The sequence below is a fragment of the Macaca mulatta genome, chromosome 6, assembly GCF_049350105.2.
Source record: "Macaca mulatta isolate MMU2019108-1 chromosome 6, T2T-MMU8v2.0, whole genome shotgun sequence".
NCBI lineage: Eukaryota > Metazoa > Chordata > Mammalia > Primates > Cercopithecidae > Macaca > Macaca mulatta.
Genome location: NC_133411.1, coordinates 10,501,784 through 10,519,863, shown reverse-complemented (window position 1 = coordinate 10,519,863; position 18,080 = coordinate 10,501,784). Strand labels below are relative to the sequence as shown.

Below are 18,080 nucleotides of genomic sequence, written 5' to 3'. Positions count from 1 at the left end.
ACACACCGGGGCTTTGATTCTCCTGGATTGTTTATTCCTGCTTCATTGAACACTCTAACTTGAACCTCTTTAAAGATCACGGTTTCTATATTCCCCCATTCAGGAGGATTTCTTCCTTCTTTGTTTCCGACAACTTTGCTTCTATTCCTACTTTTATTTCATAAATATAAAAAGAGGTTTTTCTTTGTTTGACGACTCTGAGTTGTGATCTGGGAGTGCTGGGGCTACCGTCGTCTTCATCCTCACTCCTGTCTTAGAAAGCTGTACCTGGTCCACAGAAGAAATCCTTCAGTATGGCTGGATTAATACGGATTACGGACACCCTGGAGACACTGCCTGTTTTCATGCTTTAGGTGCGTCCCTAATTATTTTCACTAGAGACAAGACTATGCTCCTAGTCTGGGAGTGATCAGGTCATGTGACCTTGTGACCACAAGTATGTGGTTTTAGAAGCTTGAGCAGGGAGCTCAGGCTGTAGAATATAAACAGCCAGAAGGTAGCAGGACCTGTCTTGATGTGGCCTGTCACGGCACCGTTCATCTCACATGCACTGTTTAATCTCTCTGAGCTACAAAGAGGGAAGAGAGACTAGGTGATTTCTCTTTCCTCGTTCACCTTCCAAATTCTGGGAGTCCTTGAGTCATTTCTTGTCTCAGATGTACCAAGGGCCTAAGCCACCTCACAATGGGCTCACTCAGTGGCAGGGGATGGGTGGATTATAAATGGCCCGTAGGACACTAGTTCTGTTTTCTCGGATTCATTCAGGCAGCCAATTCAGCATGTTGGAGCACATGTACTTGGCATTGGAACTATGTGTAGATTGTTTACAATGAAAGAGAGAAGCAAAACTTAAGACTTAGAAACACAAAAGGTCTGGGTCTATCCAAGGCAACCTTTCACATGGAAGCAGTGGTGTGGCAGGCACTCTACTGTCCCATCTGGGTTTCTGGAGAGGAGCTGCCACTGCAGCTGGCGTCAGCCACCATGGTGTGACCATGGAAGACGGTCTGTACCTGGAGCAGTGGGAGGACTAGGCAGATGAGGGGCTCATGGCATCAGCAAGGGTGCAGATGTGGCTACTGAGTGTGCAAGGCTGCCTCTGAGGACCCTGGTGAGGCGAGAGGGACCACAGGGAAGGTCTTGCAGTGTGAGTAGTGGAGACAGATTAAGAAGAAACTAATTCTCAGCGATTCCTGGAAAAGCATGATTTTCTTTGAAAGGCAGAAGCTGAATCCTGGGTTCTTGAATAGGCAGCAGTATTTACTGGGCAGTAGCTGACAATCATGCACTGGACCCCATCTTTGGCTCTGACAGGATGTGTAGGGCCTGGCTTCGGGGTTAGTTGGTTTGCTGGAATGATTCTTTAGTAGTTCTGCTGCATTCAGTCTGGGTAGTCTTTAGTAGTTCTGCTGCATTCAGTTTCTGTGTGAGCAGTTCATCTGATCCCCTAAAACAGGGGTAAGAAATGGAAAGAACAAATGCAAAAACAAACATTTGAAAAGCATGTTCCAGCTGGGCACGGTGGCTTATGCCTGTAATCCCAGCACTTTGGGAGGCTGAGGTGGGAGGATCACGAGGTCAGGAGTTCAAGACCAGCCTGACCAACATGGTGAAACCCTGTCTCTACTAAAAACACAAAAATTAGCCAGGTGTGGTGGTGTGTGCCTGTAATCCCAGCTACTCAGGAGGCTGAGGCAGGAGAACTGCTTGAACCCAGGAGGTGGAGGTTGCAGTGAGCCGAGATCGTGCCATTGCACTCCAGCTTGGGCAAGAGAACTAGACTATGTCTCAAAAAAAAAAAAAAAAAAAAACATGTTCCAACTCTGCAAATCTTGGATGTTATGTTTTCTACATTATAACAAGCTGTAACTGTTCCTAATTAAGAGGCACACATGCAGCAATCGCCTCTAATACTAGCTTCAGCCTTTTGGTACTAAGAATGGTCCTGCTGTGGCATGCATGGGGCAGGACTTCCTGAGACATCTCTGAGGCCACCTCACTGGGTCAGCTCGCTCACCTGACTCCTTTGTCCTCTTGCCAAAGGAAGTCTCTAATGCCATCAAGTAAGGGATGGACCCAGGAGGGGTTTGTGGGCTCTCTGGACTGTAACAACAGATTAGGCTATATCCATCTTTATGATAGGCCTATAGCTCAGAAGAAACCCAGCCTCCTCTGAAAAGTACATTAAGCTTATGTTGGATCTGTATTTATTAATAACTGGTTAGACACTGTTCCCTAAGCAAAACGCCTCATGGAAGCTTTTATTCCTTTGATTTCTTTTTTATCTGACAGCAATTTTTTTTTTCCTAAAAGGAGCAGTTATTTTCTGTCCCCAAAGCCTATTCAGTTTCATTTGTAGCGTGGGAGTGAATGAGAAATGTTATTTATTGCACAAACACTTCTATACAGAGTTGTACTTATTTAGATCAAGCTTATAGAGATATCCTCCTACATCAGGAAAATAAAAGGAATTTTAGGGGTTTCAGGGGTTTTGAAGTAGAGGCACCAAAAATGCTTATATGTTGTCACCCAAACTGGCTTTCTAGAATAAATCTTCATATTGGCAAAATCATTTGTTTCATATTAACTCACGTCATATATTTTTATTTTTCTAGAGTTGGTAGGATGATGTTAGAACAACTTTGATCCTTTGAAAATTCCTTCATAATGTATTTCCCAAATGTAGCACATAGTTAAAATTAACAGGAATTTCATATATTTTGAAATTTTGCCTGAATGACTCAACACAAATTTAGTTTGGTGTTTTAGATAAGCATATTTTGAATAATCTTTCAAGTCACGGCAGCTCATTTAACTTCCAAAGAGGGAAGTTATCTATGCATGTATGCGTATGTATGTATGTAGGTATGTATGTATCTGCCTGCCTATCTATCTATCTATCTATCTATCTATCTATCTATCTATCTATCTATCGTAGAGGTTCTCAACTGGGGCAATTTGGCAGTGTCTGGAGACAATTTTGGTTGGTGCAAAGTTGGCCATGGGAGGGGGGTGTTACTGGCTCTAGTAGGTACAGGCCAGGGATGCTGCTAAAGGCATAGAATAGCCCAGAACACAGAATTATATGACTAAAATGTCAATAGTGCTGAGCTTGAGCACTAAAAGCCCTGATATAAATGTGTTCCTCCTACACCACTGAGAGGCAAGAGCTCCATGATTCAGTACAAGATGGACCTGCTGAGTCCAGGAAGGAGGTACCTGCTATTTAAAGCTGAGTCTATTTAGAGTAAAAGCGTCTTCAAGGAGTTAGCTTTCCATGGTAAGCTGCTCAAAAAAGCCCACGTCTCTACATGAAGACTATAAATGCCCTTTCCTGTCACCTTACCATAATGACAGTTTACAGTACCTTTAGTTTAAGAAAAAAGGTAATATGTTACAGTCTGAAAATTATAAACCTCAAAAAATTACCTGTTCTCATTAAATGTTCTTTCCTAACATGACAAACATGTCATTTCAGCTCATCACCCTCGAACTACGTGTTCCATTTTAGCTGCTCGTTCTCTGTATGTGTCATTTCCCCTCTTCTCTAATTGTCGCTTTCCAAATCCCAAGGAAAGAGCATTTCAGACACTTGTGTTATTTTTCTCTTCCTTTCATTCAGGAGGCAAAGATGTTAGGGCTTCTAACGTCACATGTCTTAAGATCAGAGTGGGCGGCATATTGTAAATAAAGGACAGTTTCAGTCACAAGCAGGTCTGGATGATGCCCTTCATCAGTAGCAGAAGGGGAATCTATGTTGGCTTAGATGTGCACGTTGAAAAACTGTGTATAAGAAAAGAATGTGCTCTTAGTCCCTAGTTGATTTGCATTCATTCTTGGAGATGATGGCAGGACAGTGCTCCAATCCATTTCCATGATGGCTTGCTGCTCTGTGAGAGTGGACTTATCAGTGATATGGTTCTGGGTGGCTGTTGGGTGCCAGGCATGGGTGTGAGTGCTTGGCATCATGCTTACTACAGAGCTAGCATGTATTAAGGGTCGATTGCCACTTCATCATCCTTCTCCTTTTATCTTCATCATTGCTGATCTGTTTTGATGTGTGACTGTGATAATTTACCTGAACTGGTATGGGTGCCCCAAACCTCCTTGCTTTTAACAGGATGACATCACATCTAAAGCACCTCTAACAAGTGTTTATTTTAAAATACATAATTTGATAAAATTTCATATCTTAAGTCTTAGGTCAGGAGGCTCAGAAAAGATAGGCTACTTCATCTGGTTACCTTTAGACTGGAGTTCTAAAGCATACTCCAGTGTTGCACACTGTAACTCCTTTTCAAAAGTGAATCTCATACTTTTAATGTTATAACCCAGGATCAATGAACATTTGCTCATCCATTGTCCATTACCGTGCTCTGTGCTTGGGCAGGGATTGTGGGCTGGTGGATAGATGAGCCTCTGGCTCTCCGTTTTCCTCCCTAGCCCATCCTCCACCTTCATGCTCAGCATCTCTTGTTCCTACAGAAGCTATACTCTTCCCTTGTGTTGATTTGCAGTGCCATTACCTATTTCTCTGCCCAACCTGAATGTTTTGGTCAATGGGAATGTTGTACAATTCCTTCCATTCTTAAGGACCCCAACCTCCTGCCTGCTCTGAAGTTCTTGGTCCTGGTGAGTCTGTACTTGGCTTCCTTATATTAGCTCCATGGTTGCTGCTTATGGATGCAGTAGGCCTTACCTCGTGCTGCTTGGTTCCTTTGCAAATTCTTACATGCTGGGTATGCAGTTGTCACTCAGTAAATATTGAGGGAATGAGAGACTCTAAACTCAGCTGGACCTTCAGGTTTCTGGTCAGGTTTATTTATATTGAACCAACCTCTATGAAATTAACCCATAATTTTTCTACTCTTCAATTTCAAAATTTAAATTATCATGTCTTATCCTTCTTCCCCATTTGGTTGACTCAAAAAATACAGAATGTGAAATTTGATACACCCTCAAATCTATGTTTTCTTTGTCTTGAAATCTCACCATTTATTCAGGTGGTAAGCACTCCTTTTTAAAGAAGGCCTCTTTCCTTTCTTTCACTTTCTTTACTGGGACCCTAATAGCGTCCCACCTCAGTTTTCTCTGGATTTTCTTCAATTCCTCTCTCTTTTATGTATGTATTTATTAATTACTATTTTTATATTTAGAGACAAAGTCTTGCTCTGTTGCCAAGGCAGGAGTCCAGTGGCACCTTCTCAGCTCACTGCAGCCTTGAGCTTCTGGGCTAATGCAATCCTTCTGCTTCAGCCACTCAAGTAGCTAAGACTACAGACACACACTACTACGCCTGACCAATTTTTATTTTTATTTTTTGTATCGACAAAATCTCATTATATTTCCCAGGCTGGTCTCAAACTCCTGACCTCAGGTGATTCACCTGCCTCAGCCTCCCAAAGTGCTGGGATTACAGGCATGAGCCACCATGCCTGGCCAGGTGTCTTAAACTTAATGTGCGCGCACACACACACACACACACACACACACACACACGATTCTAATCTCATCTAAACAAAATCCCTCCGTTGATTATCCTATTAAAATGAATGGCATCACAATCCTTGAAGTCACTTACATTATCTGCCTTAAGTTCATCAGTGTCTCTTTGCTCTGTGTTCCCAAAATTTAGCAGATTATAACAACCACTCTTTTATTATATTTTACATTTGTGGGGTCAGGAATTTGGGCAGTGCTCAACTGAGAGATTCTTTTGCTCTCATAATATCTACTGAAATTACTCAGTGGGTTTCAACTTCACTCATGGCTGGAGAGTTGGGCTCATGTGTGATCCAAAAACTGGAGCACCTAAACGTGTTCTCTCTAGCATGGCCATCTCAGTGTAGTTGGACTTTTGACCTAGTGTCTCAGTGTCTTAAAGAATGTGTTCTAAGCTGCAGGATGTAGCAATTGCCAGGCTTTTAGGGCCTGGGCTTGGAAACTAGCACAAGATGACTTCTGTTGTATTCAAATGAGCAGAGCAGTCACCGAACCAACCCAGATTCTAGGTGGAGAACATAGCTCCACCTCTCAATGCGAGGAATGCCAGAATCTGTGGCCGTCTTTAATTTGCTGTAGTTTCCTTTACCCACAGTCGTCGTGTACTGTGTTTGCCTTTTTATTCCCATTGACACCACCAAAGTCACTGCTTCATTTATTTCTCTTTTTAACAACTGTAGTGGCTTCAAATTGACTTCTCCATTTCTATGCTCTCATCTGCCTAATTTCCTAGGTACATTATTGTGATAATGGCCTTATTAATATTAATAAGATCTTCTAACATTAGTATACTACGGTAGCTTGTCGCCTGAAAATAAAGACCTCACACCTTAGTGTAGTTTGCCTTCCAAATCTTAACCTACTCTGTAAGCTCTTCCCAATGATTCCCTTTAAATTTCCTGGATCGAGTATGGTACACCATTCCTAAAACATGTTGCATACCTCTTCCTCTTGCCCCTCCAATGTGCCTTTTCATTCTCTTCCCTGGGGATGGAATGTCATTCTAGAAACCTCCATCTGTTGAAATCCTCCTTATCCTCCAGCATTACACTCAGATTTGAGCCCCTCCATGGACCCGTCATAGATCCTTCTCTGTAGCAGTCGCACTCTCCCTTGACTCCCACAGCACTCCCGTTCTTTTTAAGATTTGCTAACAGCTTGGATCATAGTTATTTTTACAGGCTTATATTACTTTAATGCTTGTTAATCATTTAAATTGTTCATAATCTTTAAAGTTTCCCGGCATAGTACTTTTATTTCACCCAGTAGGTGCTCAATATAGATTTTATTTGATTCACACTTGATCTCTAGCCAGATGCTTTGCAGGCAGATTATCTACAATTTTAAAAGGTTATCCTGCGTCACAAAATACAGAATTTAGCAAATCGTGATGATTTTTTAAAGTTGCGTAGCATAATATTCATCAGTTTATTGGTGAAAGACAACGGCCATGGCCTTCTTAAAAATAAGTCTTTTAAATGTTAAAAAGAGATGGGCAGGTATTTGTAGGGTTTCCACATATAGACCTGTGTTTGCGCAAAGGGTTAGGACAGGTGGCCAAGGGAAATCCAGCCAATCCCATCTATTAATCTACATTCCTTAGGAGTGAGTGTGATGACAGTACTGCTTAAGCTTGAGCATTTCTCGTTTAAAACAAATGGGCTATATCATGCAATTATGGGGAGAATGAGAGGTCTGTATTGAGATACACACACTCACGCATGTATTCATACAGCCTGGGATATGACGTAGACAAAATATGCTGGTCTGAGCCCTCCAAGCTCTCCTCTAGCTCAACAAAATGTAACCTTAATGTTAGTGAGGGAGTTTTACCAGAAGACCACCCACCGGAAAATGAACTCATGGTCGTCTGATTCTTCTCTTTTGTGTGTTTTAGGCACTTTCCACACATGAGGGGAAGAAGAGCTTCTGTTTAGAAGACACGAGCCCAGAGTCAGAGGCCCCTTGCCCACCATGAAGGGAACCTGTGTTATAGCATGGCTGTTCTCAAGCCTGGGGCTATGGAGACTCGCCCGCCCAGAGGCACAGGGTACGACTCAGTGCCAGAGAGCTGAGCACCCAGTCATCTCCTATAAAGGTAAGGGACCAGCAAGCACTGAATGCAAAGCCATCATCTAAAGGCACATTCTGTATTTAGTGATAGAAGATAATAGAGCAACACAAATGCTGTATAATCCAGTGATTCTGGTTTTAGACATAGTTTAAAATAAAGGTAAAAATACAAAAACCTCTATCATTAGAATTTCATATCCAGAAACTGATCACTACCTCAAGAGGGATCTAAGACAGGGATTACCAAGGTAAAAAATCTCATTGTTTCTGTTCACCTTTATTTAACAGGTACTGCAGGCCTCCTAAGTGTTTGAACCAAAGGATAAAAATGTGACCATAACAATAACAACAAAACTAAGGAAAGCCTAAAATTTTTCACTATGACATTTTCCTGCAATGCGTTAGTCTAGCCACAAACTTACCCCTTTGTTTCTATCTAGCATTGCATGGCAGCAGAATTGATTTAATGTCCCACGTATCTCTATGGATTGGTGGGATTACATAATTAATCTGTATATCCACTCATTTATTCTTTTATTCATTGAAATTTATTTAAGGTCCTTCACATCCGGGCACTCAAGCATTCAGAGTGGAAAAGAAAATAGACTTTGTCGCATTCATGGCCCATCCCCATCCTTTTTCATCTCAATTTCCACTCATGCTTCATCTCACATCCACTAAATTATTTTGGAGGAAATTTTAAAAAAATCAAATAATTTTATCCATTAGATTTCAGTTTATAATACTCAAAGATAAGAAATTCAGTACCATTATCACAACAAACAAACAAACAAACAATAAATGATTTCATGACATCATCAAGCACCCAGTGGGCATTGCGAGATCTTTCATGGGTTCATAAGTACTTAGGCATCTTTTGGCCACTTAAGTCAAATCAGAATTTAAGTGAATTCCACCCACTGCCATTGGTTGGTATATTTCTTGAGTCTCTTTTAATATTTTACTTTTATTTCATACCCTTTGCAAATTACAGAAACCAAGTTCTTTGTCCTGGACAGTTTCCCACAGTCTGGAGTTTGCTCATCGCATTCTGATTGTGTGGTTCAAATATTCCTTTTTCCAAAGAGGTCTGTAAATTCCTAGTAATCTCAAGACACCTGCTGAGATCCAGGTTTGGATGTTTTTGTCTTGACTATATCATGGGTAGTGCTGTGTACTTCCTTCAGGAGGCAGAGCATATCCAGCTGGGAAATGATCAGTCATTGATGATCAGTGCCTCAATCTACTGATTCACTGATGAGTACACAACTGGGATTTTCTCATTTTATTATTTTGCTTGTTTAGTGGTTAGAACACTTCTATATAAACTGTATTTCCTTCCTCAGCTATTTGAATATCCTGAAGGTACACTTTATGCAGGAAAGTCAAAATAAATGGTCCCCGCCCCCCACCCATTTATACTTTTATTTTTTAAAAATATACAAATATGTTGGTTCTTTAATATCCCAGAGGTCATTCATTTGTCATCCAAAGGGGATGGATAAGATGTTATGTTTGCCTTTTTCTTATTTTGATTTTTAGAATTATTATTAATACACTAATTTTTACATATTTGATGGATTTTAATCCATGTAGCTTACATCCTTGTACACGGTGAAGTGGTAGCATTTTAAGCCCAGAGTAACCTCTTGAGAGTGGCTTCTGGATTCTTCTGACTCCATCCAAGTCATCTTTGAGAGCTTCTTTGCTCTCTGGGTGTCAAGATGTTCCTATTCCTTTTACCTATTTCTTTCCGTAGATCTGGGAATCGCTCATTTCTGGATGCTTTGAGCACCAAACGTGCCCACAGGTCTTCTCAGTGGACAGTGCTAAGAAAAGCATTTTAAAAATATACCATGAACTTCTCCTGGTACTTACAATTCATCTCCAGGACTCTAGGGTCTTTGTTAACCTTTCCCATCTCAGTGTTTATTTCTTCCTTGCACAAAATCTCAAGTCTCTGCAGACCAACCTAATTATTTATTTGCCTTTTTCCTTTAGTATACACTCAGTCATTTTAGAATTACAGCTCCATGCAACCCTAGTTGTTTTTGATTATTGAAAAATCTTTAAAATGACTTTTTTCTCTGTTTTTTTTTTTTGGTCCTCACAGTAAATATTTCACTGGAAAATTCTAGCAAAATTACTGCTTTAAAATCAGTAGAAATAATTTCTTTCTGTGTGGTTATGGCACCAACCCAAGACCCAGTTACTATCATTTGTTTAATTTTTCTATTGATTTTTAGAAATTCTTAAAATTGACATTAAGTTTTTATGCAGTGTTTCAAAGTCAAATTATTGAAGCAACAGGTGTTCAAAGGAATCTGACTTCACTTCCTCTTTTCTTGATCCTATTCTAGAGCTCTTTATGCATTTAGCTATTTACCTATATTTTATGGGTTAGGCTACTTTTGTAATAGAAGCAAAGCAACACACACACACATACAAATATATATTTATATTATCTTTTCTTAGATGAAAGGTGGCTATTATATAGACTTGTCTCTGTGTAGCATTATTTTAACCTAATGGTATATGCTGGAGCCTACTCTCTAGTAGAGATTTATGTCATTCTTTTTTTTTTTTTTTGTAGCTACATAGCTTCCCCTATGTGATGAGCCCTAACCTAATCAAAAACTCCTTATTGAGAGATGCTTAGGTTATTTTCTGTCATTTGTGACCATGGATAGTGTTTCAGTGAGTAGTGCCTCCTGTAAACATTATTTAATATTTTTGCAAGTGTACCGTTGAATGAGATTATTAGAATTGGGATTTCTGAGCCAAAGGGTGAATGCGTATGTGGTTTTGGAAATGTTGCCCAATTCTCTTTCATAGAGGTTGCGCCACTGTGCATTGTAGTTGCCCTGGATATGAATACGTGTTTCTCTGCCGCCTTTCCTGCAGAGTACACCATCAGGCTTTGGGATTTGGACAAAACTCAATGCATAAATGGCATCTCAGTGTATTTTTATTTGCATGTTTTTAATTCGGAGTGAACATTCAATGAACATTTAGGAGAAGCCTGTTGTGTACAGGGTCTTTGCTAGATATTGAGGAGATCAAGAAGATGCTCAGTTCCTATTAAAAGGGTTTAGACTATTTCTAGCAATGGGAACCAAAAGGGCCATTGCATAACATTCTGTGAAGGGTCCTAACAGGTGCCTGCCTATGTTGTGTGCTGCACAGCCTAGGAGAGGGGGCTCTAAGCCCACATCCTGGGCTGTAGGATGGTGGTTGAGGAAGGTTTCTAGGATGAAGCCATGCCAGAGTTGCATCCCAAGTGATTGTTAGAAGGTGTTTACAAAATTTGTGAAAGGAGAAGTTTCCATGGAGAGGAAAAGAGCAAGTGATAAGCCCTGAAGTGTGAGAGGAAACGCTGCAGGTCCTGGCAAGCCTCACGTACAGGAAGTCAGGACATCTTATTTTAAGATATGGAGGAGGAGGTAGAGGGCATGAGGCTCACATGGCAAGTGGGGATTCAGAGGTGCCTGGCATTGGAAGGCATCTAAACAAGTTTATCCTCTATCTGGAGGATGACAATGTGCTGTCAGGAACAGCCCATTCTGAGGCTGCTACTGAGACCAACGGGAGGAGGAACTGCATTAAGGGAAGGGAGGCAGAAATGTAGAGAAGAGGTGGATTCTGGAAATTGGAAAGGAGTGTGGTTGAGGATTCAGTAGATGCAGAGCAGGAGCAAGGAGAAAGCCCTGACTGCAATCCCCACATTCTTGGCTGTTGATTCCATATAGAATCAAGAAGAGAAAGCAGATATGAGGGGTGTGGTGATTTTAGATGGAAAAGGCTGAGTTCCTGTGAGCCACCAGATGGAATTATCTAGTTGAGAGCAAGCCTTCCTGAGAACCAAGAAAGGGGATATTTTCAAGAGGGCGGTGTCCAGCAGAGCGTGAGATACTGCAGAGTGTTCAAGGCAGGTGTGTGCCAGAAGGAAGAGTGACACACTTGTCCTGGTTTTCCCGGGACTTTCCTGGTTGCTTCTGTTCTGGAAAAGCCAGGACAATTGGTCACTCTGAGAAATTCTGTCAGCAGCACTGTATTAGCTGCTTAGGGCTGCTGTAACAAATTACTACACACTAGATGGCTTAAAACAACCTAATTGTCTCTTCTCACATTTCTGAAGGCCAGAGTCCAAAATTACGGTGTTTGAAGGTCTGTGTTCTCTCTGAAGGCTCTAGAGAAGAACCATTCTCTGCTTCCTCCTAGCTTCTCATGGTTGTCAGCAATGTTTGGCATTCCTTGGCTTGTGGATGCATCACTCCAGTCTCTTAGTCTGTAGTCTCATGGTATCCTCCCTCTGTGTCCCTGTCTTTTTGTCTTCTCTTTTTATAAGGACATAAGTCATGTTGAACTTAGGGCAAACCCTAATCCAGTATGACCTCATCTTAAACAATTCATCTGCAAAGGTGCTGTTGCCAAATATGGTCACATTCAGAGGTACCTGTGGTTAGGACTTCAGTATATCTTCTGGGAGGACACATAAAAGGCAGCATTTATCAGAGCAGTTTCACCGCAGGGTTGGAGGAAGAAACCGGATGGTGATGTGTGTGGGGATACATCGAAGGTTAGGGATGATATGATAGATATAAGGAGAGAAGAACTCATGTCAGCCATGCAGGGACATAGGGCACAACTTTTAAAAGAGCATGACTTAACCATCCTCAAATGGTGATGGGAAGGAACAAGGTGAAGGAAGAGGCTAAAGAGAGAGGAGGGGGGAGATGATTGTTTAAGCAGAGACCCCGGTGCTGTAGGAGGGGATAGCAACTGGGAACAGGTGCCCAGTTAAGTTATAGGAAGCCAACTCCACCTCCAGTGAGCCTGGAGGGCAGGAGGCCAAAGCACCCAGGATGCAGGAAAGCTGGTGGGTGGGGGTGGATGCAGGAGAGGAAGGAGTTCCTGAGGATCTCTGTCTTGGCTGAAGAGGAGTAGGTAGGTCCCAGGCCAAGAGAACAGGGCCTTAGAAAGGAAGTGCTTCTCTGAGGAGAGAATAAAACTATTTTTCACACACACACACAAAATGTCGTGTGATGTTATGGGCCCACTCAGGCCTTGAAATGGCTCATGTTACAGCTGAACAAGTGGCCTCCGCAACTCCCCGTGAACACTTTTTTGTAAGGCACCATTCCAAGAAACTTTGAGAAAGCAGGATGAGATACTGACCGGGGGAAATAAAGGAAGAACCAGATATTCTTGACTTAAAATTCTGATTTCCATGCATGTTTAAAATACCATGATTTAATATTATGCACTGGAGGCTACTGATGAAGAACTGGATGCTAACAGAAGGTCTTCATGGAACTTAGCATGTTCTGTCACAGTCTTGATCTGATTTACCTGGCTAGGCAGAAGATGCTGGTATAATCTTTTTTTTTCCAGCGTCTGTGAAGTATTTGCCACTGCAGGCTCCTCCTGTCTAGTGGAGTTCATTGCACAACACACTTTTACAACTTGCTGTGTTTGCAAGGTTACTTGCTTGACTGTATTTTCTGGAGTATTTATCCCTGATTGTACAGTGGCTGCTAAAACACCCTGACCCATTACAGACACACCGTTCAGAAATATGTCCTTGTCATTTGCTCAAACGTCTATTCCAATAAAGAGGGAAAAAAATTGTGACCCTTCAAGACAGCGTGTTTCTCAGCATGCTTACTGATTCTCAAAACCATCTCTGAAATTAGTTTTAAATGTTTAATGTCTACTTAAGGCGATGTGCCATATTCTGCTTTTGTTTGTTTATTGATTAAAGTTTACTCAGTATGCTGGCTATTTAGAGAGCAAGCTCCTGTTATAGGAATTGGTCTGTGGGAAGCGATTTCACATTATTCACAAAGAAAGACCACCAGTGATGTGAGTCATGCTGTACTTTGCTTGGGTCCTTCATATGACTGATTTGGAGGCCTTTCTTCAGGCTCTTAGCTGGCAGCATTTAGCATTAATGCCTAAGATTACTCCTGCCTGCAGAATCAGGCAGGGCCCTATTGATTTCCATTCCCAGGTCCCAGCGATCTTTATCTTTAACTCCTTGATGTTCTTGTAGAGTGTCCTCCTGCTTATGGGTTTATTGATTGGCCTGAGAATTGTTCTGAAACTCATGGAAGAGCTGCATGGACTCATGATAGAGGATTTGCAACATTTAGCTCCAGTGCCTTGGGAAAGGCATGGAGGGAATTGAGATGACTGCTCCAGCTTGGGTCATCACCGGGACTGGGCTGGGGGTTGCACTTGGTTTTCTGCTGCTTCCCTAAGGATCTTGGGTTTTAACAGCTGCCTTTATCCCCATATATAGTCTTAGGTGATTGAAAAAGCAGTGACTGAAAGTGACCAATTAGGATTTTAAACTTGGGTTTTATTCCCGTATCACAGTATGAATGATTATTTTTTCATGGATCCTATATTTTCCTTTCAAAACGTATCATTATATGACGTTATATTTATGTGTGTGTTGCACGCATTGCTTTGTTAAATGTTGACAGGAAGAATATGTGATATGTTTTGTAACTGAGTTGGCTCTTTTTCACATTCACTCACTGTGTCCCCAGCCCCTCTCCCAGTCTAAGGAAGCTCTTTCTGCCCTTCTCGAATGTGGCCATGTGTACATTACATGTTGTCATCATAACTGCCTTTCTTACCTGTTTTCCGGCCTCCTGTCACTCTTCCCTTGACCCCTGTGCTGTCCTGTGGGCCACTGGCATTGTTCAACCTGCCATCTGCTTCTTCTGTGGCTGGAGAAGGCGTAACATTGGCAGTGTCAAGCACAACAAACTGTAACCTCTCAGAAAATGAGGGAATGCTGGATGAGTGAATGAGATGTTTCTGTGCTAGGCTCCATGTGTGTCCACAGCTCTATGTGTGTGACATGACTCCACGCATGTGTGTCTCATGGCTCCATGCATGTGCCGTGGTCCCATGGGTCTCTCACAGCTACATGCATGTCTCATGGCTCCATGCTTGTCTGTGATTCCATGCAGATCCCACAGCTCCAGGCATATCCATGTCTTTATGTGTGTCCATGTATCCCTGCATATCCCCATCCCTCCATGTGTGTCCACGGTTCCAGGCATGTTCACAACTCCATGTATGTATGTCCCATGGCTCCCTGTGTGTCCCATGGTTCCACACATATCCCATGGTTCCACGCATGTCCACATATCCTTTCTTGCCCCATGGCTCCATGCGGGTCCCACAGTTCCATGTGTGTCCATGGCTCCATGAGTATCCCATGGCTCCATGCATGTCTCATGATGCTCTGTTTCCTCTCTGGGTTTTGGCTGTCTGGTGTCTAATGCACCAAGCAGTTGTGCGGAGTCATGGTACTGGCTGAGTTTAGCCTCTTCATTAGGATATAGCAACCTCATTGTCACAGGAGGGGCTGCAGTAGAGGATTCCTTGAGTCCCTCTGAGATTCCAGAGGTTTCTGAGTCTGAATATATAAATCTTGGGTAAAATTGCTTCCAGTATCTCTCTGTTCATCTAGTCTCAGATCTACCACTCTGACCTTTAGAAATCATAAATGTGTGTGATTGCATGATAATGTCCTACTTTCTCCAAGGAGGAATTAAGAACATTTATTTTAATTAGAAACAGATAGCATGACATTATTTTTAATATTTAGTTTTAGTATTTTCATATGAATCTGATTAACATATAGGAAGACACTGCTAATTGTTGAAAACTCTCTTGAACTCAACATTTTCTCTGTAAACTAAAATTTACATAAACCAAGTGTGATCTTCACTTGTTTCACTATAGAATATGACTTATCCTCCTAAGAGTTTACTTGGGGAGGAAATGTGTTGTTATGGATCCTTAAATATCCTTTGTTCCGTGAATAATTTGTCTTTTCATTGTCATGCACATGACTGGATGTTTTATGTGATATAATGTCAAAATCATATTGGCAAAATATTCTAATCTGTTTGCAAAGGAACCAGCTAAGGTATAACCACATTGCCTGCTTTTTACATTAAAAAATGCATTTGGGGATACGTTTCTGATTTTAAAGTCTGTTGTCAGTTTTCTATCTGGAGAAATGAAATAGTTTTAAAAAACCACTTTTCAATCCTGTAATCTAGGTATGTAATGATTATTCAGGAGTGCACAGAGATATTAGGAGAAAATGCTGCATGTAACCACTCTAAGTTATTAACAAAGAGAATTGGTTTTAATATGTAGACTGGGCTTTAATGTTGTTATTGATCTTTGGCTCATGAGAGCTGAGAGGGTCCCTGTTGTGCATTTTTATAAGCAATAATTAGACTCTGATGAAAATGGTTTATTGAGTTTTGAAAGTTATTAATAACTTTCAAGTTAGTTTTGCATTCTAGGGCCACTAATTAAATAATTTTTTAAGATTGAATATTTATATTTTATCTTCAGGTAAAATTTCAGTTGTTTTTTGGTTGATTTGTCTCAACAGGGAGATAGTTTTTATTATTTTAAGTCTTTGAGTGGATTGCTTTATAAGTAAAGTTGTGCAATGTGGTTGAGTTAACACTGGGAATAAGAATTTGTAAAGTTAGAATCCTGATTTAAAAGAGTGTTTCCATTTGGCCTCAAATGGTACGTTATTGTATTTTATTTATCTTTAAGTATATTCTAATCTTTCTAAACATTAAATAGGCAATTCATCTATTTCCCATACTGAAGGTAGATAAAAATCCCTATCTTATGTACAGAGGAAGAGTTGGAGATTAAATGTGGGGTGAGTAACGTTTTAATTAGGCAGTATTTTTCTTGGATTATGTTCTCCTGTCTTCTCTTTATATCAAAACAAGGTAAGCCACCTTGGTTACATTTGGGAGACAAAGCTTATGCCATCTGCAGCGGACAGCAATGGTGGTATCTCTCCGTTACCAGCACAACAACAACAAAAGAGTGCATTAAGGTTTCCAAATATTATTTAATTTAGTTTTTGATTTAATCAACACTTTAAATTTGTATTTTCTTGAATCTTTTTTATGATTGACTAAAGAGGGGCTGGGAGGTAATCTCTGGCTTTAGGTGGAATTATTCTTTATCTTTTGCTCCCCCAATTCCTTCATATGACCCAGGGGCAAGTCTAATCACACATGTTCCATGAGTGAGACAGTGTTCTTATTCACAATGAAGGGCCCTGCCAGACTCATGCTGTCATCCACAGTGATGTTGTGTGCTAAAGCACCAAAATGAATGGATTCCTCTAATCCCCACTGTAAAAAGTCGGGGTAACAATATTTGACCCATCCTACCCTGAAAATACATCTGGGTATGCCTTAGAGAGGCTCTAAACCCTGTTAACTAAAATCAATGAAGCAAGACCCTGACGCCAGGAACAGCTGAGCAGAGTGCTCATGGCAGCTCTCAGAGGTGATTAATGATTGTCATTCTCATTTGTATGTTTGATTTTTTGTGCCACTCAATTCTCTGGCTTCAGCACACAGCATTACTTATTTAAAGATGAAAGCAGAGGTCCAGTTCATTAATAATTTACTCGATATTTATTAAGTGCTTATTATGTGCCAGAAATTGTTTTAGTTACTAGGGTTACCCCAGAAAGTAAAACAGAAATAAATCCTGGCCCACACTGAGTTTACATTTTATTAGGAGAATCAGATAATAATAAGATATAGACATGTAGTAGAATTGGTTACATAGTGATAGGGTTGAGGAAAAATAAAAGGCAGGGAATGGGTTAAGTGAAGGAAGGGGTTCGCAACTTTCATCATGATAACGAGGTATGCTTCTAAGCTCCACCGCTGCCTTTTCTTTTTAGTTTGTTATGCAGGGAAATGCTGGAAGACCTACACTACAAGAACTCAAAACAATGATGTAACTGCATGAGGAAAACTATAAGGCAATGAACAGAAAGCAGAGATCAGAAATAGGCCCACATATACATATATATTGTCAATTAACTTTTAATGAAGAGGCTATGGTAAATCAATGAGGAAATGATAGTCTTCAACAAGTAGTACTGGAAAAATTGTACATCTCTCTGCAAAAAGTAAACTCTAAATATTGCTTCACACAATATACAACAATTAACTGATAGGGATGATAGACCTAAGGTTAAGAGCAAAAATTTAAAAACTTGTGGAAGGAAACATATAAGAAACATTTCCAAAAGTTTGGATTAGGAAAGATTCTTTATTTTTTTATTTTTATTTTTATTTTTATTTTTTTGAGACAGAGTCTCGCTCTGTCGCCCAGGCTGGAGTGCAGTGGCAGGATCTCAGCTCACTGCAAGCTCCGCCTCCTGGGTTTATGCCATTCTCCTGCCTCAGCCTCCCGAGTAGCTAGGACTACAGGCGCCCGCCACCTCGCCTGGCTAGTTTTTTGTATTTTTTAGTAGAGACGGGGTTTCACCATGTTAGCCAGGATGGTCTCGATCTCCTGACCTCGTGATCCGCCCATCTCGGCCTCCCAAAGTGCTGGGATTACAGTCTTGAGCCACCACACCCAGCCTAGATTTTTAGCTAGAATATGAAAAGCACATACCAGAAAATTTG

At 40.9% G+C, this 18,080-nt stretch overlaps 1 protein-coding gene across 4 annotated transcripts in view; it reads left to right on the top strand.

Annotated features, from left to right (window-relative positions):
- SEMA5A (semaphorin 5A) overlaps window positions 1-18,080 on the top strand; it is a 504,279-nt gene that overhangs the window by 164,243 nt on the left and 321,956 nt on the right. For all 4 annotated transcript variants that reach the window (XM_078003818.1, XM_078003819.1, XM_078003817.1 and 1 more), the window contains 1 exon segment: window positions 7,400-7,600. Coding sequence is in view for 2 of the 4 variants with exons in the window: in XM_078003817.1 (XP_077859943.1) it covers window positions 7,477-7,600 (124 nt within the window). In the remaining 2 variants the exon portion in view is untranslated.